Source organism: Anoplopoma fimbria, chromosome 24 (genome assembly GCF_027596085.1).
Source record: "Anoplopoma fimbria isolate UVic2021 breed Golden Eagle Sablefish chromosome 24, Afim_UVic_2022, whole genome shotgun sequence".
Classification (NCBI taxonomy): domain Eukaryota; kingdom Metazoa; phylum Chordata; class Actinopteri; order Perciformes; family Anoplopomatidae; genus Anoplopoma; species Anoplopoma fimbria.
This window is the reverse complement of record NC_072472.1, coordinates 16,335,631-16,363,053: the sequence shown is the minus strand read 5'-3', so window position 1 is coordinate 16,363,053 and position 27,423 is coordinate 16,335,631. Positions and strand designations below refer to the sequence as shown.

The 27,423-nt window shown below is 40.3% G+C and overlaps 2 protein-coding genes across 5 annotated transcripts in view; both read left to right on the top strand.

Annotated features, from left to right (window-relative positions):
- The first annotated feature begins 413 nt into the window (after nt 1–413).
- pld2 (phospholipase D2) lies at nt 414–17,097 on the top strand. Its single transcript, XM_054625559.1, has 24 exons — nt 414–517; nt 3,799–3,956; nt 4,057–4,184; nt 4,855–4,997; nt 5,144–5,237; nt 5,748–5,813; nt 5,903–5,961; nt 6,056–6,301; nt 6,411–6,554; nt 6,649–6,732; nt 6,861–6,939; nt 7,061–7,171; nt 7,259–7,462; nt 7,568–7,724; nt 7,816–7,934; nt 9,932–10,045; nt 11,157–11,261; nt 11,671–11,762; nt 11,958–12,071; nt 12,429–12,475; nt 12,756–12,890; nt 13,937–14,090; nt 14,355–14,472; nt 14,594–17,097. Exons 2-24 carry the CDS (start codon nt 3,827–3,829, stop codon nt 14,816–14,818), a joined length of 2,868 nt encoding a protein of 955 aa, XP_054481534.1. The 5' UTR covers nt 414–517; nt 3,799–3,826; the 3' UTR covers nt 14,819–17,097.
- A 1,605-nt stretch (nt 17,098–18,702) lies between these two features.
- mink1 (misshapen-like kinase 1) overlaps nt 18,703–27,423 on the top strand; it is a 35,387-nt gene continuing 26,666 nt past the window's right edge. For all 4 annotated transcript variants that reach the window (XM_054625556.1, XM_054625558.1, XM_054625557.1 and 1 more), the window contains exons 1-7: nt 18,703–20,088; nt 25,232–25,297; nt 25,711–25,893; nt 25,986–26,096; nt 26,186–26,276; nt 26,381–26,511; nt 26,600–26,654. In XM_054625556.1, coding sequence (XP_054481531.1) covers nt 20,032–20,088; nt 25,232–25,297; nt 25,711–25,893; nt 25,986–26,096; nt 26,186–26,276; nt 26,381–26,511; nt 26,600–26,654 — 694 coding nt within the window. In that variant the 5' untranslated portion in view covers nt 18,703–20,031. The remainder of the gene's footprint in view (nt 20,089–25,231; nt 25,298–25,710; nt 25,894–25,985; nt 26,097–26,185; nt 26,277–26,380; nt 26,512–26,599; nt 26,655–27,423) is intronic.

Here is a 27,423-nt window from a genome sequence, read left to right as displayed (position 1 = left end):
TCAACGGGAGTTTGGTCTTTAGGCAACATTTTGTCGGATATTTGCTCGCAAGCTTTTCATTTTGAAAAGGCTCACCGGAAATCTCGTGATATATTCCGTGATTCACGTCGAACACAGATAAGTAACGTTATCATGTAGTTTCATTGGACCCCCCTCCTCCTCCTCCTCCTCCTCCTCCACATCTACCTGCATTCCTGTGTGTGTATTCAGGTGTGTGCGTTTCCCCCCTACTGTTCCCACTGATGGCGGCCTGTCGGGACTCGTCTTGTCCTTTAGTCCAACTTTTTTTTTTTATCCTCCATACTCTGTCCCACTGGACACCCTGTGGGAGGGACTAGTGAGTGCATCACACACGGGGAATACGAATGAATTCTCCTCTGAGGGAAAAAAAACAAAACACAGGCGTCAAAACGGCCAAACCTTACTTTTAGCCTGTATGTAGGTTTACATGGTGTGTTTTTAAGCCCGTGCGTGGAGTAGCTGTGTGTGCTGAGTCGCGGAGGTATCTGAACTGAAAGTAAGTATCTCTGTAGGCCTGATTAGACGGATATTAGACACTCCTCTGACTGAGCCGTTGCATCGTTTGCAGTTTTATGGGTTAGGGTTAAGTCCAGCTGCAGATTTGACTCCACCGAGACACACGGATACCCATCCTCTAGCTGTTGTCAGTGTGATGTGTGAATAACCTACTGTCCTCACTTTTCACCAGGTGATGTTAGTGGCGTAGTTTTGTACACTGACATGTAGTTTCTTTGTGGAATGTGTCGCTGTAGGAAACAACGTTATGGGTGGAGACGACACCAGTCAGCAATCAGATAATTCACCCTCTAAAGTCTGAGCAACCTTCACATCCGAAGACTTGAAAAAGGGCTGTACAGCCACACTGTCGCCTCGGTGTTGTAAAATAGGAAAGTGGATCATACAGATGTTGGTGTAAATGTAACAGTATGTGTGCTGATCAGACAGTAGCACACACAGGCTGCAAACTTATCCATAATTAAAAGAAAAGAGGCAAAAGTGTGTATTGAACCCACGTTACAAAGCTTGTGAAAGTTTTTCTGTAACAGGTTAAAACTGTAGAGTGAAGTTGAATCAGTCGGAAACAATCTTTATTTTGGGTTGTGTCTGCACAACCAGCACAATGAGCGAGTTGACTGTGTCAGCAGTGTTGTTTTAGTCATGTAGGAATGTATGACATGCTGTCATTTGGTTGCGTGTTTCAGAGTCTGGTGACATACATGTTGTCTCAGTATGACTTTAAAGGCCACGTGCTTGTCTGGTTTCTAAAAGATCAGTTTAATTATGAGAAAAAACACAACTTCCCCATAGGGACCATAAACATTTATGAAGATCAAACTCATTTATTCAATAATACGCCTTCTTAAACAAATACTTAACTGCATTTACCTTGTTGCCCCGAAGAAGATGCAGATAGAAGGAAACTTACTATGCCAGAGGTGCAATTTCTTTAAGTTATAAACATTTTATTATTTAGGATTATATTGTTCTTCAAGCAGAGTAATACCTTTTTCAGATCATATCCAGATATGTGGCAGGTCCAGGCATGGTAACTGTTGAAAAAAATCATATTGTCAAATAAACCTGTTTTGTAACTTAGTAACTTTAGTTAGTTTAAGTTTCAAGTCAGCTGTATTATCAGAGATGCTTTGATAACCAGACCCAGTAGGGCTGGTTTGTCAAAGACAAGTCCTTCACATAGGTGCTTTAAATCTCTCATGGCCTTGTCGGACACTGCTGCTGGCAACATTCTTTTTATTTGTTATCTAGAACAAACACCATTGATACACACAAAGTTTTATGCTCATATGAACAGTTGGTGTGTAAAAGGTTGCTTGGCTCTCAGTTAAAGCACTCCCCTCTGGCAAATTTGGTTCATGTTGTGGAGGACTCTACGTGGGTGTGATGTGTTTCACAGGTAGGCAGTGGTAATCTCAAAAAACAAGAAAAGCTTGAAAAGTCACCACTAGACTAACACATTAGCTTTTCACCGGGGAGTAAAGATTTATCAGAGGGAAAAAAAAGCTATACTTACCGTCTTCGTAGTACTCAACAGACCTAATATTTGGCTAAATATTATTATGTCAACATCTAATATTGTTAGTGGAAACAACAAAAAAGAATGATAATAGTGCAGAATTATCTCTGCAGCAAAAATGACAAAGAAGAAATTTCAGCAAATGATTGAAATTAATAAGATTGTTGTTCAGTAGTTGTAAATTGAGTCTAGCCTAATAAGCCTAATGAGTCATAAAACATCTGCTGAGATAACAAAGAACCTACGTAAGAGATTCTTATCAAGCACAAATCATTACGCTGTTTCATCTCCTTGTCAGTAAATGGTATGCAACCTTTAAAGTAAAGAACAAACATTTTCAGCAAGAAGAATTTATGTTTTATCACAGCTATCACTATCACTATCACTGACTTATTTCTATTGCCAGTCTTGAGTCCGGGTGATGTACCCAGCCATTGTTCAGTATTACACCGGCCTTAACCTGCTTTTTGTATAGTTTATCCTGCATTCAGTGTGTAGATGGGAAACAAGATATACTGTATAGTCCAAGTTACACAATGTGGCAAGTACTTCAGTGAAAACCTTTTCTATTATTTTATATAGTGCCGTGAAGTGACACATATCTTGATCCCAAACTCGACCACTAATATTGAAGTTAAAATAATAGATGTTGGTAGAAGCTGAAAAAATCAAGTTCAGAGATAATGCTGCAGTTAATCAAAAAGACAACAGAGTAATGCATGTGTCCTCTACAACTATAGTTGGAACAGTTTTTATTTCTCATAGAATCAAAACTAGAGATGAACATTGAAATTAGCTTTTTTTCCAGTCAATTTTGGGAGCCTTTGGTGTTAGTATTATGAGTATATGTTTCATCCTCATTTGTATGCCCAAACTGTCTCTCTCTCACACACACACACACCCTCCCTCCCCCTTTGCCTGGTTGCCCAGGAAACATTCAAAGACATCTACCCACACACTAAACAAAAGGGTTCACACGCACATTTTTTTTCTCCCTCTGGTAGCTGTGTTCTAGTCTTCTCGTGTGACGCAGTGTCGATGACTACTCTGCTGCTGTGGCCGCTTCATCTATTGATGTTATTTTTAGTTCATGTACTTCTGCTACAAACTACTGATACTATGAATGGTAGCAGTAAAAGTACTGATACCACCCAAAGTTCCACTACTTTACCTCAATCGAATGACAACTGCAGACACATGGTTCACAAAAACATTGCTTCAGACTTTGCAGACTTTGAAATTACTTCAATTTTTTATTTTTAAACACACCATATATATTAACACATAGCCATTCTAACAAAGTGTAAATATAATTTCAACTTTGATGGAAGTTGTTAACATCCCACTTTTAACTATAGCTACACTGGCATAAACACCATTAATTTAATAATTTCCATAATTAGACATTAAGCTATGTACAGTATAGAGAACATATACGCAGAATCCCTTCCATTAATATGAGATATACTATGATATAAAGACCTTTTAATAATGTAATTAATGCAGCTAGAACCTTAAACATGCGGTTTGTGGCATTACAATGTTGTAATTGTAATTGTTAATTTTTTTAGGTGATGAAATGCTGTGAACGTTAAGCTTGTGTCTTGTATCTCTAGCAGCTGTGGATCGATATCATCACATTTTTTATCAGTAGTGCTCATGATGTATGCTTAGCGTTGGGAAGGTGCAAACACTCTGAACTGTAAATATAAAACTCCCTTTTTATTTTGTTTTTGTATCAGGGCAGCTGGCACTTTCAACATCAGTACGATGGCAAGTCCAGATGTGATTGAGCCGGCGGTTCAAAGCTCGACGGCCCAAAAACTGTCCCAAAGGCGCTTTACTCATGACATTGAGGGTTTGTCTCCAGATGAGTTAGATGGCCTCATGTCCAGCAGTGGTAAGATAAACTGTCCCTTTTTATTCATACATTTAACTGTTATCTCTAATGGCTGCATCAGAAGATTTGTATTAAAATGTTCTAAACTTTCAAATTGCAGACGGTCGTCCTTTCCTTGTGGTGCATCATCTTCCTGAAATAAAAGACGAGGGTGTCCCTTACTTAATGCCTGGTATACCCATTACATGCAGAGTGGACAACACAGAGAAGTACACTACTCGATCAAAGGTACAGCTGTTTTTTAATCACATGTGGAAAATAATTAACAATTTTTCTTTTGAGGTTGTTAACAAGATGCTAGTATTTATAGAAAGCTAAAAATAAACTTGAAGGTAAAGCACACACATTTAACTTTCATTACTCACTCTTTATTACCATGTCAATCTGATTTGAATTTAATAGCCTGTTAAACTCGACTGTACCTTATCATACAAACATTATGTGTTATAAAATATTCTGTCTGAGTTATTGAACTTTGAGCTTTTATATTAGCCTACTGTTGTTCAGATAAAGAGTTAGGTGGGAAATTACACTGTGGTCTGCTTTGTGTTGAGTGTAGATGCAATAATACCAGGTAGATCAGATGAGTGTAGTGTTGAAGGTTACTGAGGAAGTGGGTGTTTCTTGGATGCCTTGTTTTATTGCTGGGGCTTCTGAAGATAGTGCCCTTAATTTAACCATCAGGAGCTCACTGCAAAACTATTGCACATCCACACTGACATTTTTTTCTTCTTGAACTTTCATGCTATATTTCTACGTGGGCCTTTTCCTCAAAAAGCAAAAGATTATGTGCAATGGTTTATTATTTAGAGAAGCACAACATGTCGTAGAACAAACCTTATTTTCCCAATTCTATACCACTATGCTTATGTACATCATTTCAATAATGTCCCCAAAGGTAAATGTAGGCACCCTGTACACGGTGCAGCTAACACATGGCCACTTCCACTGGGCAGTGAAGAGGAAGTACAAGCACTTCCAGGAGCTGCATCGAGACCTTTACAAGCACAAGATGATGCTTCACTTGCTGCCTCTGGGAAGGTCGGTGCACCAATATGTTTGTTTTAATCATGCAAATCCACCTCTCACCCTACAATGGAAATCTGTGTGGTGTGCTGCTCGTGATGAAGTTGTATTATCATCAGATTTCTTGAGGCGTATTTTGAATATTCAAATTTCTCTCAAAGATTTGCAAAGGACAGGCAGCAGCTGAGAGCCATGTCAGAGGAAATGCCCAGCCTCCACGGGACTGAACGGACCAGGAGGACCTCCAGCAAAATGGTATCAAACAAACTAATCAGATACATGAATAGTTTACACAGAACATAAAAACCCCTTTGAGTACACACATAATTGCTGTTGTGGTAAGGTTTTAAAATGTATTTTATTCAAAGAAGGAGATTGGTGTTCTATATTAGCTACTGTATATATTACTACTGCTTTGTTGGCCTTTGAAGAGTCCTTATTCAGGCTGATCTATATAATATATTTTATTTATAGGAAATATCATATATACAGTATATATAATAGTTTTTAAGACTGCCACTTCTTTGAAAAATAGATTTTTAATTTTAATACAATATAAATTAATTGTATTTATTTAATCAAATTTTACTGTATTATAAATATCATGCAACAAAAACCATTGCGATTCATAAAATTCATACAGTTTCAGGAAATCCCACTGACTCACTTCTACAAGTCTTTGACACTTTGTCTAACTGTTGCGTGTTTCAAGTTGCATTTCAAAAATGTATAACATACTTTTATTTACCTGCTTTTCTATTGCAGAAATACCTTGAGGAGTACCTGAATGGTCTGCTGGAGAATGCATTTTGTAGGAACGATCACAGCATGGTAAAAGCTTTAAAACAAAGACACGCATACACACATACAGAGTGGATGTAATGCAGCTCGATGCCAATTTCACATCTACTTTTTTTCAGATGGAATTCCTCTCTGTCGGCGCTCTCTCCTTCGTCAATGACCTCGGACCCAAGGGCTTGTAAGCAAACTTACTGAGTGTGTGTGAGGCACAAGGAAAAGTGGGTTTAATGACCAAGTGCGTGATAGAGATTAATTGGGTCAACTTGTCTCAGGGAGGGACCCATCTTCAAGAGGTCGGGGGGTCACCGGATCCAAGGCCTGAACTGCATCGGCCATCATCAGTTCTGTTTCCGCTGGTCCCGCCGCTGGCTGGTGGTGAAAGACTCCTTCCTGATGTACATGAACCGAGACAACGGCAGGATCAACTTTGTGTTGCTGTTTGACCCGGAGTTCAAGGTGAAAGTGGGCCGTGCTTACACAGACACCAGATATGGAGTCTGCATTGAGAACTTCACTCGGTAGGTCAGCTATTTGTTTGCCGACATACTGAGAGCTCCAGCATACTGCATGTATTTATACCTGCGGTTATGTTGTGTTTGTGATGCATTTCATTTTGCTTTTATTCAGGAGTCTTATCATCAGATGCAGCAGCTACAGACAGACTCATTGGTGGAGTCATGAAATCAACCGGCTGGCAGAAAGTTGCGACTTTCTCAAAGTGCAACGCTTCGAGGGGTTTGCTCCGCCACGGGAGAACACGCTCACTAAATGGTCAGATACATATTCTACCGGAGATTTAGAACTATCTGTTTTCACATTTCATCCTCATTTGCTAAACTTTATGGCTCATGGATATTGTTTGAAGGTATGTGAATGGAAGTGGCTACCTTGCAGACCTGGCTGATGCTCTGGAACAAGCCAAGGAGGAAATCTTCATCACAGATTGGTGGTAAGTCTAAGCAAGATCTGGATTTGCTAATGAAGAGGCTTCATTTTACCATGTTGTGAACATTTAAATGTTTTAGCTACATGTGAAGTTTATTTCTAATGCCAATAATGTAAATGTCTTTCTTTCAGGCTCAGCCCTGAAGTGTACCTTAAGAGACCAGCCACTAATAACTACTGGCGCCTGGATGAGATACTCAAACGCAAAGCAGTAAGAATTCTCTCTGTCTTTGTTCTTCTTCTCCATAACAGTTAAATCATTTTCAAATTTCACATTACCCGTGCGGATACATTTTTCAAATGGCCTTGCCCCTCTGAACTCCTTCCTGCAGGAACAAGGAGTCAAAGTGTGTGTTCTGCTGTACAAAGAGATGGAGATGGCCCTTGGCATCAATAGTGAGCACAGCAAGAGGACTCTTATGAACATGCACCCAAACATCAAGGTCTGTCACTTCCCCATTTAATTTGATACACAAAATTACCAGAGGCCTCATCTTATGTCTTAACATCATTTTAAATATATCCGTCAGGTAATGCGACATCCTGATGTGTCCTCTGTGGTGTTCATGTGGGCTCACCACGAAAAGACCGTGTCCATTGACCAAACGGTAGCCTTCGTGGGGGGGATCGACCTGGCGTTTGGGAGGTGGGATGACAGCCAGTACCGGCTGACTGACCTGGGTGTGACAGAGACGGCCAACACTGTGACCGAGGAGCCCGAGGGCGATACAGTAGTAAGAAACTGATGAAGCATGAATGTGTTAACATTAGTTCATGAACCTGTGTGCTTCAAAGTGTCTTAATCCCTGTAGACACTAACAAACGTCTCTGCTAACTAGGATAATGGTGCGTCTGATGGTCCAAAACAATCGGAACCAGATAAGCAAGCAGACCTAGACCCTGGCGACCTGACTGGAAACAATAAACTGTGGCTTGGCAAAGACTACAGCAACTTTATCAGGAAAGACTGGGTCCAACTGGACAGACCATTTGAAGGTATTCTGTCTAAATCTCTAGATCTTCCTCAGCATCACACACATGCAAACACACTGATAGGAAAGATTTTTGCTTTTTTGTATTTTTTCAGATAACATCGACCGTACTCAGGTTCCCCGCATGCCGTGGCGTGATCTGTCTTCAGCTGTTCATGGCAGCGCTGCAAGAGATGTAGCCCGCCACTTCATCCAGCGCTGGAACTTCACCAAGGTCCGACTGAAAGCAAATATTCTGTCATTTTAAAGCTACCCGGGTTTTTATGTCGACATTCCGGCATATTACTGTCATTTTACTGGACTGAAACATCTTCAGCCGTACAAATGAGTCACATATACAGTGGGTACGGAAAGTATTCAGACCCCTTTAAATTTTTCACTCTTTGTTTCATTGCAGCCATTTGCTAAAATCGAAAAAGTTCATTTTTTTTCGCATTAATGTACACTCAGCAACCCATCTTGACAGAAAAAAACAGAAATGTAGAAATTTTTGCAAATTTATTAAAAAAGAAAAACTGAAATATCACATGGTCATAAGTATTCAGACCCTTTGCTGTGACACTCATATTTAACTCACATGCTGTCCATTTCTTCTGATCCTCCTTGAGATGGTTCTACTCCTTCATTGGAGTCCAGTTGTGTTTAATTAAACTGATTGGACTTGATTAGGAAAGGCACACACCTGTCTATATAAGACCTTACAGCTCACAGTGCATGTCAGAACAAATGAGAATCATGAGGTCGAAGGAACTGCCCAAGGAGCTCAGAGACAGAATTGTGGCAAGGCACAGATCTGGCCAAGGTTACAAAAGAATTTCTGCAGCACTCAAGGTTCCTAAGAGCACAGTGGCCTCCATAATCCTTAAATGGAAGAAGTATGGAATGACCAGAACTCTTCCTAGACCTGGCCATCCAGCCAAACTGAGCAATAGTGGGAGAAGAGCCTTGGTGAGAGAGGTAAAGAAGAACCCAAAGATCACTGTGGCTGAGCTCCAGAGATGCAGTAGGGAGATGGGAGAAAGTTCCACAAAGTCAACTATCACTGCAGCCCGCATAGAGTTTGCCAAAAAACACATGGAGGACTCCCAAACTATGAGAAATAAGATTCTCTGGTCTGATGAGACCAAGATTGAACTTTTTGGCGTTAATTCTAAGCGGTATGTGTGGAGAAAACCAGGCACTGCTCATCACCTGCCCAATACAATCCCAACAGTGAAACATGGTGGTGGCAGCATCATGCTATGGGGGTGTTTTTCAGCTGCAGGGACAGGATGACTGGTTGCAATTGAAGGAAAGATGAATGCGGCCAAGTACAGAGATATCCCGGAAGAAAACCTCCTCCAGAGTGCTCAGGACCTCAGACTGGGCCGAAGGTTCACCTTCCAACAAGACAATGACCCGAAGCACACAGCTAAAATAACAAAGGAGTGGCTTCGGAACAAGTCTGTGACCATTCTTGACTGGCCCAGCCAGAGCCCTGACCTAAACCCAATTGAGCATCTCTGGAGAGACCTGAAAATGGCTGTCCACCAACGTTCACCATCCAACCTGACAGAACTGGAGAGGATCTGCAAGGAAGAATGGCAGAGGATCCCCAAATCCAGGTGTGAGAAACTTGTTGCGTCATTCCCAAGAAGACTCATGGCTGTACTAGCTCAAAAGGGTGCTTCTACTCAATACTGAGCAAAGGGTCTGAATACTTATGACCATGTGATATTTCAGTTTTTCTTTTTTAATAAATTTGCAAAAATTTCTACATTTCTGTTTTTTTCTGTCAAGATGGGTTGCTGAGTGTACATTAATGCGAAAAAAAATGAACTTTTTCGATTTTAGCAAATGGCTGCAATGAAACAGAGTGAAAAATTTAAAGGGGTCTGAATACTTTCCGTACCCACTGTATAAGCTTCAGTTTGCTTTAATGCATATTATACTGCAACTATCAAAGCACTTATTTTTGTATTATTACTTAAAAGCCGTCACATAGAGCTAAAGCAATTTGAGACTTTTGTTGCCGTGGACCTGTAGAAATCGTTCTACTTTATTATGCAACGCTAAACTATTGGGTTTATTAGCCATTACAACAATATGACTCGTAAGTAGTAGTAAAATAAAGTGAATCTAACATTTGTTTTAAGCAAGGCTTCTGTAGGAAACACGATCAGCAGGGAGGTCAAAAATCTTGCTTTAATTCATTTGTTTTGTCTTCTCTAGATCTTCAAAAACAAGTACAAGGACCAGTTCTATCCTTACCTTCTTCCCAAGTCTCACTGCACTGCTGACTCGCTCTCGTTCACGGTGCCCGGATCCAGCAAGGCCAAAGTGCAGGTATTTTAACACCAAAGACCCAGTCCCTATACACTATGATGACAACACAGAAAACAACAACAACAAGTATTTAAAGTATGGTTTAGTGTACATATGAAAAACGGATTTCAATCTCAAACAAGCTTAAAAGATGCCCTTCATTAGGACAACTTCCCACCCAGAAATTCACCGTAAACTCTCATATTTTAAATTTATAAAAGAAACCATGCTGCAGGTCATCTACATGTTATGTTGGGAATCTAGTGAAATGTAATTACTGGACCAAAGGAATTTTACTCTGTGCGACACCGAGTCGGAGCTAGCAGGAAATCAAATTGATGTCTTTACAGTACAACAAAGAAACACTGGTCTGCCTTTTGAAGTGCAGCTTAAGTATTCAGAGTTCTTTTGGGATGGCAGATGGTGGAACAAGAGTAAAGCCTGTGGAAGAAAATCACTTCCAACATGTTTATCCTGTTCAGTAAAGCCAGAGAAAACAAATGTACTGCCAAAGAAAGGGAGGGGGAGAGAAGTGGAAGCATTTCATTTGAAATGGGCTTCATGGGAAATGTGGTCCAGGTCATGAGAAACTCCAGCATCAGCAACACAACAGACACGGCAGAGGCTTTCCTTCTCACTCCATACTGACTGACTGAGTGTTGGGTAATAAGATCTTTTGCTGTGTGTACTTTTTTCTATAGTGGGCGGTGGCCTGTAATAGTAACCCTTGCTCCCTATTATGCAATAGCTGCACTATCAGGTTTAGTTAGTCCCGTATTAAGGTTTCAGGTACTCAGATCTCCCATTATGTGTTAAAGCTGTAGAGCTTATAAAGTGTCCCCACAATAATATAGGTTAAGAAGAAGTTGATGCAAGGCAAAAGCTTGGTAAATCACCGCTAGCTTAAATTACTACAAAAACTGATAGCAGCAGTTTCAGGTTTCTGATTTGTTACGCGTCTATGAAACAGCTGAAGCTTTTAATAGAAAGAAATACTGTAGTAATGCTTAAGTTCTTTGTTCTTCTTCTGTCCCGGTCTTGAGCTAAACTTGGATGTTACAGTTGATTTGGTGACAGGAAGTTGTTATGATGTGAAAGAAGTGTCTCATGGACTGACTTGTCTCCTCTTCAGGTGTTGCGCTCTGCCGACCGCTGGTCTACTGGAATCAGTGAGAGCTCGATCCTCAACGCCTACATCCACACCATCGAGAACAGCGAGCACTACATCTACATCGAGGTAAAGCAGGAACGCTTCAGTTACAGACAAATACGATGTTTATGTCTCTATCAATGCTTTCTAACGATCTGTTCCACATCTGAGCATTAAACAGACTGATGCTTTAAAATCATAGCATACATTAACACTTAAGATTGAGTTCTGTTTTGTATAGAAATGCATCTATTTGTATATACAGATTGGCCTCCCTTTATTTCTGATGTTTCAGCATGTGATTCTTATTTACTTACATTAGATTTGACTCTTTCATTTTATATGTCACTGAGAGATTCTGTAGCCAATGTGTGTCTAATGATGAGTTCTCATGTGTCTGAAAATAATCACGGCTCGGCCCTGTCCATGCCAGCTACCTACCTGTGTTAGCCCTCACCTCATACCGAGCCACCATCTGCCTTTTCTCTGCCCTCAGAACCAGTTCTTCATCAGCTGTGCCGATGATGGGAAGACCATCTATAATGGGATCGGTGATGCAATTGTGAAACGTATCCTGCGTGCACACAGGTTTGGTTTGATTGCTCTAGACAGATTCACAAGGCTAAACTGTTTTTCATGAAGCTCATAGTGGAATTTAAACATGTTAAACAAAGCACATTTGCCCAACAAATCACAACATAGATTAAAAATATGAGTGAAAGGTAAAGTCCTCTGGTAGTAATGTTTAAATTGTGCACTTGTTGACATTGTGTCCTCCTGCAGAGAGCAGAAGAAGTACAGGGTGTTTGTGGTGGTTCCTTTGCTTCCTGGATTTGAGGGAGACATCAATTCAGGAGGTGGAAATGCCATCCAAGCTATTCTGCACTTCACTTACAGGTGAGAGCCCTTTCCGCCTGTTATAATTTATGAACAAGATGCAAAGTTGAGAATTTTGCTAAAATTGAATTGGTATATTATTCCATTCTTTTGGCTTTTGTGTATCACAAAAGTAAAAAGTATCTGTTTCTCCCGTTACTTTTTAAATAAAAGTGGATAAGATAATACAATTATTATGCTATTTAATTAGTAGTTATAGTTCAAAGTTTTAGCACAAGGCTGGGTTTCTATCAATCAAAAAGTGCAACTTGAAATAACCCTGCAAGATGATTGTGTTATAATCTCTTATAATTTATTGAATTATATTCTCCTATGATGTGTTTATTAAGTCATTTTAATGAAGAATTAATCTCCTAGGACCATGTGCCGAGGGGAGCACTCCATTCTCTCAAGACTTAGTGAAGGTGAGTTTTCTGTCACTTATCTGCTCTCATTTCCACACAAAAATCCACCTGACATCACAAATAAACCACCTGTTTCCTCTCTAACATGTTTCTTTCTTTTTCTTTGTGTTGCTCCTTTAAACTGAAGCTACTGGTACTAGGTATCTGTCCACCAGTCATTTTCATCCTTGACTCTTTCTTCTTTTCACATCCATTTTAAGAGTCTATGTGAGTTTCTTAATACATTTCTATTGTTTTGCATTATCTCTTGTGATTAATGTGATTCTGGTTTGCCCCGCAGTTAAGGAGCTGTGGGCGGAGTACATCACACTCTGCGGCCTGAGAAAACATTCCCAGCTCTCCCAGTCGCTTGTCACGGAGCTCATCTATGTTCACAGCAAGACCCTGATTGCTGATGACCGCTGCTATATCATTGGTGCGTCACCACTGATGCAAACTCATTCAAAGACAGGTTTTTTTATTTTGACCTTGAGTCATCATTGAGGTATTAAACTACATTGTATTTTAATTCTATGAGTTTTAGCTGTAGTTTATTAACACAGTTAACAATGATAGAATACAAAATGTGCAAACGGACAAATAGATGGACATTTATGTATAAAAATGAACAATACAGACAATGACATTTAATATTTACAAGTATAAGCTCCTTAAGTTAGGTGAACAAAGGAACAGTTGCCGAGGGAAAGCAAGATCAAGTGTACAGTATGGATATCGAAAAGCTGCACAAATAATAGGGATCCTCTTTTGAGATTCTGTCATTAATCTCTTTTCATTTCATTACTGTATAGTGGTTTTCATTGTTAGTGGCGGAGCCCTCCATTCCTGTGCTGGGTTCAAAGCCTTCACATACACACACACACGCCGAATTCACAGGAAACAATGTATGCATGTAATCCTGCGTTTCTTTTTGTAATTGTATCTTATTCAGCCTCATTGTTTACTGTTCACTCTCCTAAATTTGCATTAAGGTACTTCTACTACATATTCACATTAAAGCCGTTAAGCATGGGTTGGCCTATATTTTGAGGGACCACAAGAAATGCAATGTGTTTGGGACCAAATTAATTATGGCCAGGTCTTAAATCTTAAGCACTGTAACTTTAAAGCACTTGAAACTGAAACTGTTGAACATAAATCAAAACTCTTAAAGCGGTTTGTTTGCTAAGATTAATTTCTTCCACATACTATGTGATTAGTCAGCTTTGAGTTCTGCACTCACAGATTTAATTTCATATGTACAATATAAACCTGTTACATTCAAGTTCAAATCCATTTCTGAACAACAAATATACTGATGACACCTTACCAAACAGGAGAAACCTGGACTCATTGTGAAGAATATTTCCGATATAAAGTTATTTCATTTTGAGAGTTGCTTCATCCGTTAAATATGGTTTGACGAGCGACGCCTCTGAAATGACAGATTGTTAATACTCGTACTTTCCACATGTGTTCCAGGATCGGCCAACATCAATGACCGCAGCATGCTGGGCAACAGAGACAGTGAGGTGGCAGTGTTTGTGGAAGATGAAGATCGGGTCCTTTCCGTCATGGGAGGGCAGGAGTACCAGGCAGGACCCCTCACCCTCGCTCTGCGTAAAGAGTGCTTCAGGTCAGGACGAGATATGTAACTCATGAAATGCATGACCATGAATGGTGACTAACTCTAAGGGAGTCCATCACCTATCTGTCTATCATGGAAAACATTGAGACTAGCTTAGTTTGTTTTTACTGAGAAGCTTATGGCAAACCTATGTAATTTCATTCTCACTTAAGAGCTTGAAATGATATGGTGAAATCATAGGAACGGTTGTGATGTTTGAATCCTCTGTGCTTGCTGAACGTTTGGCCGTTATGTATTTATTTTCCCCACCAGTGTTCTTGTTGGAGCTTCTTCAGACCCCAGTATAAACATTGATGATCCGATCAGCGATGAATTCTTCTTATTGGGCTGGAATGCACCTGCTAAACTGAATGCCACCATTTACGACAAGGTATCAATTATATAAGTGACGGTGTATCATAAATCATGATCTTTTTATCCAGTAACAATCACTTTGTGTAGTTTCATTTTTCTTAACCCCTCTTTTGTTCTCGTTGGCTGGTCTACAACAGGTCTTTAAATGCCTGCCCCACAACAGTGTCCACAACATGCGACAGCTGAAGGAGTACGCCAGCGAAGAACGCCTCTGCGACACGGACCCTGAGCAGGCCAGAGAGGAGCTAAAGGCCGTCCGAGGGCTGCTGGTCCACTATCCCCTGAAGTTCCTGTGTGAGGAGAACCTGCTGCCTCCACTGAACACTAAAGAAGGCATGGCTCCTGTGGGGCTGTGGACATAACCGCAGCTGAGCTCAGATCAGACCCCTGCGTAACAGCCGAGGGGCTGCTGCACCACATGCTCCTCCTTGTAGTTTCTAATTTTCAGCACAGTACATGTAAGTAGTTACAACACTGATGATTTAATGGTGAGGAAAGACATCAGTTTATGTTTTTTTATATTGTCTCTTTGACTGACTCTGAACATAACCACTGAAATGTAGATTGTTTTAGAACAGTAGCTTAACCTGAACTGGCTAGTTTGTTTGTGATGATGGTGTCTGCTGCATAACTTGCACTACAGTGCGATCTGAACGGCAGGGCTGGCCGTGATGTTAGACACACGCAAATTAATGTATGAGTCAGGAGAGGATTGCAAGGTTGTATTGGAAATCAAGCATCTCACATGATCTGGGAACATAGTGTACATTTATTGGTGCAAGGTTTTTGGGTGGGTGGATGTCTCTCTCTCTCTCTCTCTCTCTCTCTCTCTCTCTCTCTCTCTCTCTCTCTCTCTCTCTCTCACTCTCTGTCTCTCTCTCTCGCACTCCTTCTCTCCCTCTGAGGCTTCACCTCTCACTGCAGTGCCAGCAAATCTGTCAGAACATTTGTGGTTGTTATGGTGACGGATATAAAGAGATGACTGGATTGTAGCTGAAATAAAAACCGGATAGGGCAGGAAAGGGAGAGTACTGATAAGAGGGATAGGTCATTACATCAGGATGGTGTACCAGAAGAAAATAAGGTAATATGTTGAAAGAGGACTGTTCATTTCTGCAGATGCAAAGTCTTTTTAATATTTTCGGATGAATGGTCAAGTGGGAAAACTGTTCGAGGGAAAGAAAAGGAGGACAAGATAATTAAAGGGTGCGAGGTTGATTTTCTGCTAATTGTTGCTTTTTTTAAAGTCACCATGACAACCAAAGTGAATTATTATTTCATCATGTTGTGAGCAGAACAGAACAAAACATTCCACTATCCACTTCAGCTATTTCCGTGCCGGCTCCTCAATTCCGTGTCAAGGTGCCATAAAAATCTCACATATCTACTCTTTTTTTTTTTGACGTACATGCACCAGGCTTTTCTTAGTTACATTCCATTTAGCCATAACACTGTAATAAGTAGTGGCATAATGTGGCTTATAATCATGCCGCAATTCCAATGGAGCAACATCAAGTCTTTAATCGCGAAGAATTTTAGGTTTTGTTTCATATTTAATCACAATAGTTATTCTCTCAAAACCTGCTAATTCTATGGTCTGAGCCATGCCACACTAAATGAACACCATTCTTGCACTGGACAACCATGTAGCATCAATATTGCATTGCCTGATTTGGAAATATCATACAATAACTCAGGGGCTGCACGGTGGTGTAGTGGTTAGCACTGTCGCCTCACAGCAAGAGGGGCCCGGGTTCAATTCCCGGGCTGGACAACCTTCTGTGTGGAGTTTGCATGTTCTCCCTGTGTCAGCGTGGGTTCTCTCCGGGTTCTCCGGCTTCCTCCCACAGTCCAAAGACATGCAGGTTAGGTTAATTGATGACTTTGAAATTGCCCGTAGGTGTGAATGTGAGCGTGAGTGGTTGTCTGTCTATATATGTCTGCCCTGTGATAGGCTGGCGACCTTCGCCCATTGACAGCTGGGATCGGCTCCAGCACCCCCGCGACCCTTAACTGGATAAGCTGTTACGGAAGATGGATATAATAACTCAGCAGAACTTGTTGCCTTCATCATGTAGTAACAATAACAAAATGTGATGCATGTTTCATCAGATCGAAGATATGGGTGACAGAAAAGTAGTTTGACCAATGTGAGAGGAAGTTGAGAAAGTTCTATAACCTGAGATTGAACACTTGGGGAAACAATGTTTGCATGTTTAAAGGTTTGTCACGAATATGAATAACTCATGAATAACTTGACACCATATGAAGATTTTAGAGAACAACCATCAGCTAGGCAGACAAACGGCAGTACGTAAAGCCTTTGGAATGGGACTTTATGTTTTAAACTCTTTCTATTGTTTTCTCATTGAAACCCTGTCCCATGTATTTTAAAGAGATATGTATGTTAATGGAGACTTAGAATAATGGATTGATGTGCAGGACAATACCATAATCCAGTTCATAATCCACAAAAAGTTTAAAAAAAGTTTCCAAACCTACAACAGAGCCAGTGAAATACACAGTCGGTTTCCTGTAATCATAAACCAGCTTTTATTGTCACAGATTGTACAGCACAGCACACAGTGAAATTTAGCTTTCTATTATCCCATCCTAATATTAGGGGCAGTGGCGGCTACAATATAGAGTCAGAGGAGAACAATTGGAGCTCCCTGCCTTGCTCATTTGGCAGACTGGCACGTCTCCAGCTACCAGTCCATAAAGGGACTTGAACCAGCAACCCTCTGTTTCCAATACATTGCCCTTTCTGCCGTTTCAGAGTAAATGCATTTGAATCTGACAGATGACAAGTGTCCCACACGAATGCTGCCTTGTCTCTACATGAAGCACCTTTCACAGAGGAGCTAGGGAAAACATTTGTGGATAGAAACTGTGCATTGTTAGCTTCAGCACTATTCACACTTCCCTTTAGATTATTTTAAAAAGACACTATGAGCTCTTGCACACTAGAAGCTGGGTATTTGCTGTAGCCTGTCTTGTACAGCACAAAATGGTTGCCTTTAGGGGTTTACATTGTTTTAAGATTCTGCCGAAATGTCTGTGATATACTGAGAAGTGACCTTATACTGTTTCTACCATGATATTTGTTGTTATTGACCTAATAGCCAACATTACCAATACATTTTTATGAAAATACTACTAACAGAAACTTTGTTTGTTTTTAAAAGTCACCATTTAAAAATCTTTGTGTATGAAAACCTGCAGATCAGTTATAACCTTAGAGTTGCTGATATAGATATATATCCTACTAATACTAAGGGGTTGAGAGATAATAAATAGTCTTACTTGTGATGAACACATTCTACTTATGTTATTTTTTTTGTTACTCAATAAACAGTTTTTTTATGCAATTTGAAAGTGAATATCTACTACTATGCAAAAGGCCATGACGTGTATCAAACAATTGCCTTCCACAGGCAGCACTACTGATACCAATCTAGACACAGCGCATGACATTTTTCAAGGAAAAAAAACTGTTATAAAAAAATATACCTACTGTTGAGGTTAATATTCTCTGTAAACCACCAGTAACATCCTTTGTTATCTGTTTGTTATACCTACTGTTGAGGTTAATATTCTCTGTAAACCACCAGTAACATCCTTTGTTATCTGTTTGTTATACCTACTGTTGAGGTTAATATTCTCTGTAAACCACCAGTAGCATCCTTTGTTATCTGCTCATTCTTGGAACAAATAATACATTTTAGTGGAACAGTTTGAAGACTAAGTGTATATAGAAACTGAACATGTAAAGGGGCACTATTAAACACAAACATTTATTGAAGTTTATTTTCTATATGAATACTGAAATCTTCAATAAAGCACCATGCCAGATTGTTTTGTTTTTCTTAACTCTTGGTGGACAGCTTTGGAAGTGAATCATGCATCATTGACAAGCATTATGATTTGTTGAAGATAAGGTAGGCCTGTCTTAATGTAAAATCACTATAGTTGCCATAAATCTGTTAGGATGGCAGGCACACCAGAGCAAAACAAAGAACAGGAAAAGGGTCAACTGGTTACTAATAACAACAGACACACTAGGAATTATACATTGCAGTTTATTTTAAAGTTATCAAGCAGAATTGTGTTTTAATTGAACCTATTTCTGAGGTCTGATCAGTGACAGAGCAGGGCATAGCAGGTATGAGGACGACCTCGGCTGTGCTGCCGGGAACAGACAGCTGCAGTTGCGTAGGTTGAAGTCCGATGTAATTTTCCAGGTAATTTGTCCCTGATGAAGCACCGTAGCCATCCGAGAGGAGAAAACACTTGAGGAGCGTGTGCAGCCAATCGTCAGAACAACCCCGCAAGACTACAACACGACTGGAAGTGGGAGGGAGGACTCGGGAAGCAAAACATGGCGAAATAACAAGTTTGGCTGCAGCCCGCTTGTTAAACTGCACCGTGTCGTCGGTGTGTTGGGAGTATCACTACAAGTTCATAAACGCGTGAGAAGGAAGGCGACGCCTAACTTTAAAGAGTCGCTGGCCCCCAATTTACAAGTATTACGGCGGTGCCTTGCGAAAAAAAAAAAATAGTGCTCGTCTGCGCTTTCCCCCGGAAGGTTGTCGGTGCTAGGCGCGACTGTCAACACAGAAAATGGTTGAAGAAGGAAAGTTTATTCTGGGGGGGGAAAAAAAGACTAATTTAGCCGAGTAGCTTAGCTTCGTGAGCCAGCTGACGTCGGGTTGATTTCACGCACCTGACTCGGTGTCCGGATGAACGTGCGCTCGGAATTGATGAATATTTAAGTCGTGTTAACAAGTTTTACAACTGCAGTCGCCAAGTATCGTGTTTTTTTCCCCCAACGAGGCCATTATTTTTCATTTTCCGCACTTGTGTTTGTATTCAGGGAGGACAGACGTTTACGGCTGGTGTTGACAGCCTGCCGGTCGGTCGGTTCTGGTGCGGACGGACCCGGACGCCATCACATCGCTGCGTCTCCTTAAAAACAAGCGTCGCGCTGCTGAGCCGTGAATGTTATTTTTCTACTCCCACAGCTTCAGTGGCACACCAGACCTATCTGGTAGTTTTTTCGCATCATTTTTTTTTAAATGACATATAACACTATCTGAATGTTTGACAGCAGCAGAGGCGTCTTGTCAAAATGAACGCAGCAAGGTGTCAAACCACGGCGGAGGTGCACTGCATTGAAAGCCTGCCCGTTGTTAGAGCGGTACCGATGGCCGGCTAACGGGGGACGACACCACTTGTTTTTGTTGAAATCTCTTGTATTAAGTTAACCGTCTCTGGGTCGGACATTGTCACCGCTTTTTGCATTAAAACACCCGCGGATAACATCATATCTGTCGGCCGGAGTTGACGTGAGCTAGCCAGCTGGGTGCGTCTGTGGCGGCTCTCTATCTGCGATGTGTGTGCTAATCTGAGTGCTACCGTGCGGCTCCGCAACAGTGTCAGCCCGTTTGCTGGATCTAAACCACAGATAACACCGATCCAAGATCGCTGCAGCAGCCACGTCACATTTCTCTCAGCACTTCTTGTCAAATAGCTTTGCTAACTTGGTAGCTAAGGCTCCTAAGTTTGACCAGCCATGTCTGAAAACGCCCCCACACGGAGCCTGGATGACATAGACCTCGCAGCTCTGAGGGTGAGTATTGTTATTATGAGGTACGTGTGCTGCACTGTGCTCGTGTGGGATGGCTCGTTATGTCATGTGGACTGAAGTGTCGGTTTGCCTCTGACAGGACCATTCAACACCCACGCCACAAAGTTGAGGTGGAGTCAACATCCCTCGGCCCTGTGTCGCTGCAGGCGGCTGTTTCAGTGTCACACATCTTTATATCAGAGATTTTACTCTGATTTCTACACACATAAAGAAGGGATTTTTCAAGCATTGAGATTAGAGCGTTTATTTAATAAAATGGGAAAAAATCTACCCACTAGAAAGATGGCTGCTTCTGTTGCTTGTGCATTAACATACTTCATTTGAAACACTTTGCCATTGTCATGTAGTTGTTAAGTCTGTTTTTTTATAATGTATTTTCCATTAACGTTACCAGTGCTAAACTCCTGAGATCGAGATGCACAAACAGGGTCTCTATTGTTTAAAATCTTGTGGTTTTGGGGTGTTTTTCCAAATGGGGGCTTGACAGTCAGTGATTTAAGGTTGAATGGGAAATCCTCTAACCATTTCCTTGTGATTTTGGATCTGGTCTTTTTGGTTTGGCTTGTCTTACTGACAACATTCTAATACTACTATGTATATTTATAAAATACTACAAGTATTAGATGTTGTCAGGGATCAAACAAGTCCTGGTCTTACTGACCTGGTATTTGCAGTGGTCCAGCTTGAAGACCTCAGTTTTTAAAAAAAATCAACCTCACTTTATTGACTACACTCTTCTAACAATAGAACCACTTTACCAGACAAGCAATTAAATACAATGAGCAATACATAATAAGTCACCTCTATTCCGATTTGATGAAAAATCTTCTTTCCAAGGGTACAGTTTCTTAATTGAGACCACAGCTCTGATTCTCCCTTTTGATTCATCTCTCCATTTCAATGGAAAGTGTCAAAATTGTATGATTTTTGTTGCAGCAGAAAATCCCCCAGGATAGACCCTTATTAGCGTCATAAAGAAGCATTTTCTACATTCTGTAACTGTCTTTTTAAAAAGGTGGTTTACAGCCCTGTCCCTCCACTTAGCTACAGGTTTTAAACAGAACAATAACTTTCTTATTAATTATTTTTATGTTAGGTGAAGTTAAAATGACCATAGGTTACTCAGAATGTGCATCTGGCTTCATTTAACTCTAATGTCAGAACTTTCCTCTGGGTGGGTTACTCCATGGAAAATAACCAGCATCACCAAAAGAGTATTAAGAGCACTAAGAGTGTTGAAGAATTCACAGGTAAATAAATGTGAAATAGATTAACTAAACATACCACATACAAGGTAGCTATTTCAAAAAACTCAAGAGGAAAATTCAACTTAGAGGGTTTCATGTCCTCCTTAAAAAAGCAGGAAACTCTGCAGCACTTTGTTGTAACTTTACGGGGCTTAACAGGAGATCAGGGGTAGTTTATCCAATTCTTGGCTTGCTTGGTTTTTGGATTTGTTATCTCTTCCCTGACTTTAAATGAAAGTGCACCTGACAATCATACTTTTCAAAATCCCAGCATATTGTTAGAGCTGACCCTGCTCTTAAACAAATCAATATTCAATGGTGATATGAGAAGATTGCCAATATTATCAAAGTTTATTTGTCATTTTAAGTAAGGTACAATCACTTTATTGAATCTGGGAATTTGATAATCATTCTCAATATCTCTTAACTTTTTAAGTTGGGAGTGTTTTAGCCTGAAGTGGCTGAATTTTCAGTGGCTTTGTAAAAATTGCAATGCAATTTGTTACTTAGTATGGTTCAGTAAATTGTAGTCATGCTTGAATATTACAGTTATTGGCCGGAGGCGGAGCGCTGACAATTCAGTTTTTGTTGGAAAGTGAAGTTATTGTTGAGTTTGAACAGTGTAAATTAAATCCATTGTACTTAGCTGGCAAAAATAAAAATCCCAATATTTGCTTGGCCATCTACCACTAGAATTAAGTGTGGAATTGTTTTTGTGATTTGGGTTAACTGACCATTTAGAGGGGCCCTGTGGAGTTTTCTTGCAAACAAACAAAAGTAATGTTTACATTCAGTATCGCTCACCAAAAGGCATTGTGTGTATCTTTGAGCTCCAACAAATGTGTTAAGTGCATTTCCTCCCTCATAAAACATTTGCAAAGACATTTTGTAGTATTTTAAATCATGAAAACCTGCAGTTTACTAGCTAACAGTCCTCTTCTTCCCTGCTTTTGTTGGCACATGCTGCATATCTTGGGCGTTGCTGCCACCTGTTGATTAGTGGAATAGTGTGAAACCATTGGCAGGACTGTAGAGCACGACACCCTTGTGTGTGTGCATGCATGCATGCATGTGTGTCCCTGTGCATGCGCATTAGATAAACGATACTGAGACCCAGTCAAATAACAACAGCTCCACAGCGCTACCAGAGGACAAAAACTCCGAAGGGAACCTTTAAGTGGTTCAATCACAGCATTTGGGAGAGTACAGAAAGACTCCAGCATTAGGCTACATAGCAACAGTCCATTGTACACAGGCAACAACAACTCATTTATGCTGTAACACTTTGTTCCAATGTCAATAGCACTGGATAAAATCAAGCCACCTGCACAATTGTTTCAATTACAGGTGGCAGAGTAAGTAACACCCGTGGAACTAAGACAATGAAAGCGACGTGGTCATACTCCAACAAATATATCTGCTGAATCCCTCCTGTTTTGTTCCTAATTTAAAACTATTGGAAGGTGACTCTATGCTTATTTTCCGCTTCAAACCGAAACTTTGATAGTGTGATAGGATTATGAGATGTTGGTTAACCAGGAGTACCAGCCCTCTGGAAATTAAACTCATGAGAAATTCAGTCTTGTGATTTTTATTTTGGTGCAGTGAAACAGTTCATGTTTGCTATGCTTGGCATAAATAAGCTTTCATGATAGTGATAAATATCATGTTTTAATAAAAAGTCAGATATTAAACTTAATTAACTTAACTTTTTTAACTTTTCCTCCATGTCCATGCCCATGCCTCTTTTCCCACATTGTGATAATAAATTCACATTATCATGTAAATTGACTTGAAAAACAGCAGTGTGAATCCAGATCTTTGTGGATACACTTTAGATGGCTGTAATGTATAGCACAAGGTGTTTACTGACACCGGGCCCGTAATGGTAGCATAATCCAACAATGGAAATCTGCTCTACCTTAACTCGGACGTGCAAATTCATGCTGTTGGGATCAGTTTGTTGAATTTTAAAAAAGACTAAGTACTTCCAAATTGAAGTATTAGGCAGACGTTTAAATACATTTAAGGTCAACTAGAAAGTTTTTCGCTAATGATATTCAGGGAATGCAAGTGTTCGTAGCTGTGATTTTGACTATTGTTGCAGCTGTGTAACCACAGAAACAGCAGGCTTTAAAAAAAAAAAAAAAAACACTTCCTCTGTCAGCTAAGTTGACATCCCTGCAGGAAATGTGTGGTCAACTTCCCTATTGATCATTACTGGTGTCTTTTAGAGTTTATACTCTGTTGAACTGAGGTTTATGGGTAAATTCATCGCATTGTTCCCTGAGGTAAATGAATGCATTCATTTTACACATTAATAAGACAGCATGATATTCATAAGAACTACAAGAGCTGCCATTTTATCATTTAAGCAGGCTGTCTACATTTCTCCTCCAGTTACCCTGTGGTTTGACAGCTTCCTTGTCTTTTGAGCAATCATTGCTGGCAATTTGTCTGACTGTGTGTGCTATTCCTTGAGCATAACTGTACCCTTCCCCTTCTATCACTTCGTTCCTCTCATCCCACTCTCGTGGGTGAAGCTACCGCCTCTGCCTTGCCGCCCACTCTTCCATATTATAATTTTGTTGCCGCCTACTTTACATTACAGTTCCCCCTCTTTAGTGTGATAACATGCTTCAAAATATGGTCTGTTTATGTCATAAGAGTTATGTGCATATGCATCACATTTTTGGTAATTTCCAAGTTTTACTGCTAAATATTTCATAAGTATACATACTATTTCTTTCCCATAAACGATTCCTGTCTCTAAGGAATTTTCCCCCTCCTTGTTGAAGGCAGAAAACCGATCATTGGAAACAGATGAAAGCAGGATAGGTCATGCTGTACATTATAAACCCAAAGCAGCAGTCTAACCACCCACACATCTTCTTAAAGCCATATTGAAATTGCTTGAAAGTGGGACTGCTTGTCATATTCCCTTGTGTCTTGGGGGAGGGGGTTGCATAATTAAGTCAAAGCACCCTTGGTGACAGTAGAATATATGTTCATTGCATGAAACTTAAAATGAACAAATCAAGAAAAGGCTGGATGTATGTCATTGTCAAATGCATATCTAATCTAATATCAATATGTAGTGTATCTGCTTGTCTGTTTCCTCCATGTTAGGTCTTGTGGGCGGGTAGTGAGTGTGTGAGGGGGTGGCTAGGAAGATTTAGTTCAGATGATTTGTATGGAAATATGGAATTGTAATATTGGATTTAAATTTGCTTTAGTGAACACAAAGTAGAAACCGTTGGGCTTGTTTTTATCTAATATCTCTAGTCAGACAATAGATCTACTGGTATACTTTCACTGATGTACACAGCTTCTATTAAACAGACTATTTTTGTCTTTTTTCTGATGTTTAAGAACTTTATCTATTGCATTAAAGATTCTAGAGTGTTCTGTTAAGGCAAGAAGTTAAAATGACCTGTTAGTTTTCTTTTGTGTCCTCAACAGTGTTTTGCATTTAGACTTGTTTTAATTCAGCCTTTGTGCCAACATTATTGAAGCCAGATTGCAGGAGTTGCTAGAACAGGTGCAGTTTAGTAGGATCTTAGTATCTAAGGGTGACTCTTAACTGAGGAAACACAAGTGTTACAACATGAAATAAGACCTCCACTTAGGGTCGGCATTGATGTCTAGATAAGTAGGATTCAAAGAAGAACAAAGTAAGCATCACCCACTTAAAGAGATCTGGTTTGCTTTAAGTGTATTCATTTTACTTTTGCAAGAATAAAAAGCAATACAAATTGACATTTATTTGATTGAAATGCCTTTTTTATTTGGAGCGGTTTGTATTTTGACAAAGTTGTATCTGGCCCTGCTGTGTCTGTATGTTGTGTGACTTATGAATCTGAGCGTGTCTCCCATAGGATCCGGCAGGAATCTTTGAGCTGGTCGAGGTTGTCGGCAATGGGACCTATGGGCAGGTGTACAAGGTGAGACATGACGACTGAATTCTACCTGAATGATGTAGTACTCTTTTTGTAGATTGGAGCAATCAACACATTACGTTTTCACCTGTGTGGTGAGTTTCTATAAAACCGGGCTCCAAAGACCACTCTAGTGCCTGCTCCATGTTAAATGTTTTTTGCATTCATTTCTCAGATTACAGTAGATTTAGTTTACTGCTATGTCAGTTCATTTTTCAGCTTTCAGCCTGAAAAGTTAAAAGTGTCTGTGACAGAAAGATAAGAGACACTGGAGAAGAAAATGTAAAATAAGAACGGTGAAATGGTTTGATGAAGCAATTAGCCACACTTGATGTGGCAACATTTTTAGAGTTTAGGAGAGTTTAAAAACATGGGTTCATTTTAAACTTCACTGACCACTGTTATGATGAACTGTTCAGGGCCGTCACGTGAAGACGGGACAGCTGGCTGCCATCAAGGTGATGGATGTTACGGAGGAGGAAGAAGAGGAGATCAAAGCTGAGATCAACATGCTGAAAAAATACAGCCACCACCGCAACATAGCCACGTACTACGGTGCCTTTGTCAAGAAGAGTCCACCAGGACATGATGACCAACTTTGGGTCGGTCTACCCTTCTTTTCCATGGCCTGATCATTTTATAGCAGTATGCCTCATTGATTGTGCTCACGACGTTTGCATTTGTCCGTATGTAGCTGGTGATGGAGTTCTGTGGGGCCGGATCAGTGACCGACCTTGTGAAAAACACTAAGGGCAGCTCTCTGAAGGAGGACTGGATTGCTTACATCTGCCGAGAAATCCTAAGGGTGAGAAAACTGCATCCCACCTGTCAAAACAAGTCTGCAGCAGAGGTCACACCTTAGTGATCAATTTTGACTTATGTTTCTTTGTGCAGGGCCTTTCTCATCTCCACGCCCATAAAGTCATCCACAGAGACATCAAGGGCCAGAACGTGCTGCTAACCGAGAATGCAGAGGTCAAACTTGGTACGTTGAATATTTGAAAGGTTTTGGGCAAGAGAGCAGAAGAAGTTATATGCTGCCCCTCATTGTCTCACATCCTTTCCTCTGATTTCTTTGTCCACGTTCAGTTGATTTTGGGGTCAGTGCTCAGTTGGACAGGACTGTTGGGCGTAGGAACACCTTCATCGGGACACCGTACTGGATGGCACCTGAGGTCATTGCCTGTGATGAGAACCCTGACTCCACCTACGACTACAGGGTAACAGAAACACTGAGTTTGTGTGAGCACTTTGCTGTTGGAGCAAATGAAAAATAGACACTGACTTGGTCCCTTTTGTGTTTTGCAGAGTGATATCTGGTCCTTGGGGATCACAGCCATTGAGATGGCAGAGGGAGCTCCTCGTAAGTGTATACACTCCTTTGAACACCTTTTTTCCCTTTTTATACCTGTACTTGTTTGAAACATGCATTTCTATGTACCAAGCAACGGATAATTTCTCATGGCCAGAAAAGACCTCATGAATGAGTCTGTCTTGCATATGCGGCCTTGTTGTCTGTGTCTTCAGATGGGCAGCTGACTCACTGTAATCAAGGTAGTGTAGTCGTGAGCTGGCAGTTGGCCTGTGGAGGCTGATTGCACAGATCTCTCTGGTCTGCTAAGCGGGGAGATGTGTCTGTCTGGAGATTTGGTGTCAAACCTGACTAAGAAGAAAAGAGAATCTCACTCAAGAGTAGCAGCTAAAATGTTTGTAAAAATGAATCGCGACTGTGGTAAACTAACTGTGATATTGTTCTGAAAGCCTTAATTTCACATCACTGATAAAGATTACAGAGCTCTTGCAGACCATGTTGCCAATGACATAAGACATAAGGGCCAACTGTCAAGCTGGTGTTGATGTACCTTTTTAAATTATGCAGTGTGTACTTACTCACTCCATCAGTTTCATTACTGCAATATGTATTCCACTTATACAGTTGGAATATTCCTTGTTTTTTTTTAATTTTTTACTTTAGTTGTTACGGCTGAATAATATTTTCATTAAATTTCGATTAGTTAATCAACTGAAAATAATGGAAGACAGTTTTATTAATTAGTTAATTTCTCTGTTTAAAATCGTTATAACTGTATTACTTTGTGTATATAAACAGTCCGAACTAAATTAGATACCAC

Bases quoted from the DNA above. Each gene is read 5' to 3' on its own strand.
- pld2 (XM_054625559.1), top strand. From the start codon at position 3,827: ATGGCAAGTCCAGATGTGATTGAGCCGGCGGTTCAAAGCTCGACGGCC. The intron at 6,555-6,648 runs GTCAGATACATA...TATTGTTTGAAG, and splicing joins GAGAACACGCTCACTAAATG to GTATGTGAATGGAAGTGGCT. The intron at 6,940-7,060 runs GTAAGAATTCTC...TCCTTCCTGCAG, and splicing joins AGATACTCAAACGCAAAGCA to GAACAAGGAGTCAAAGTGTG.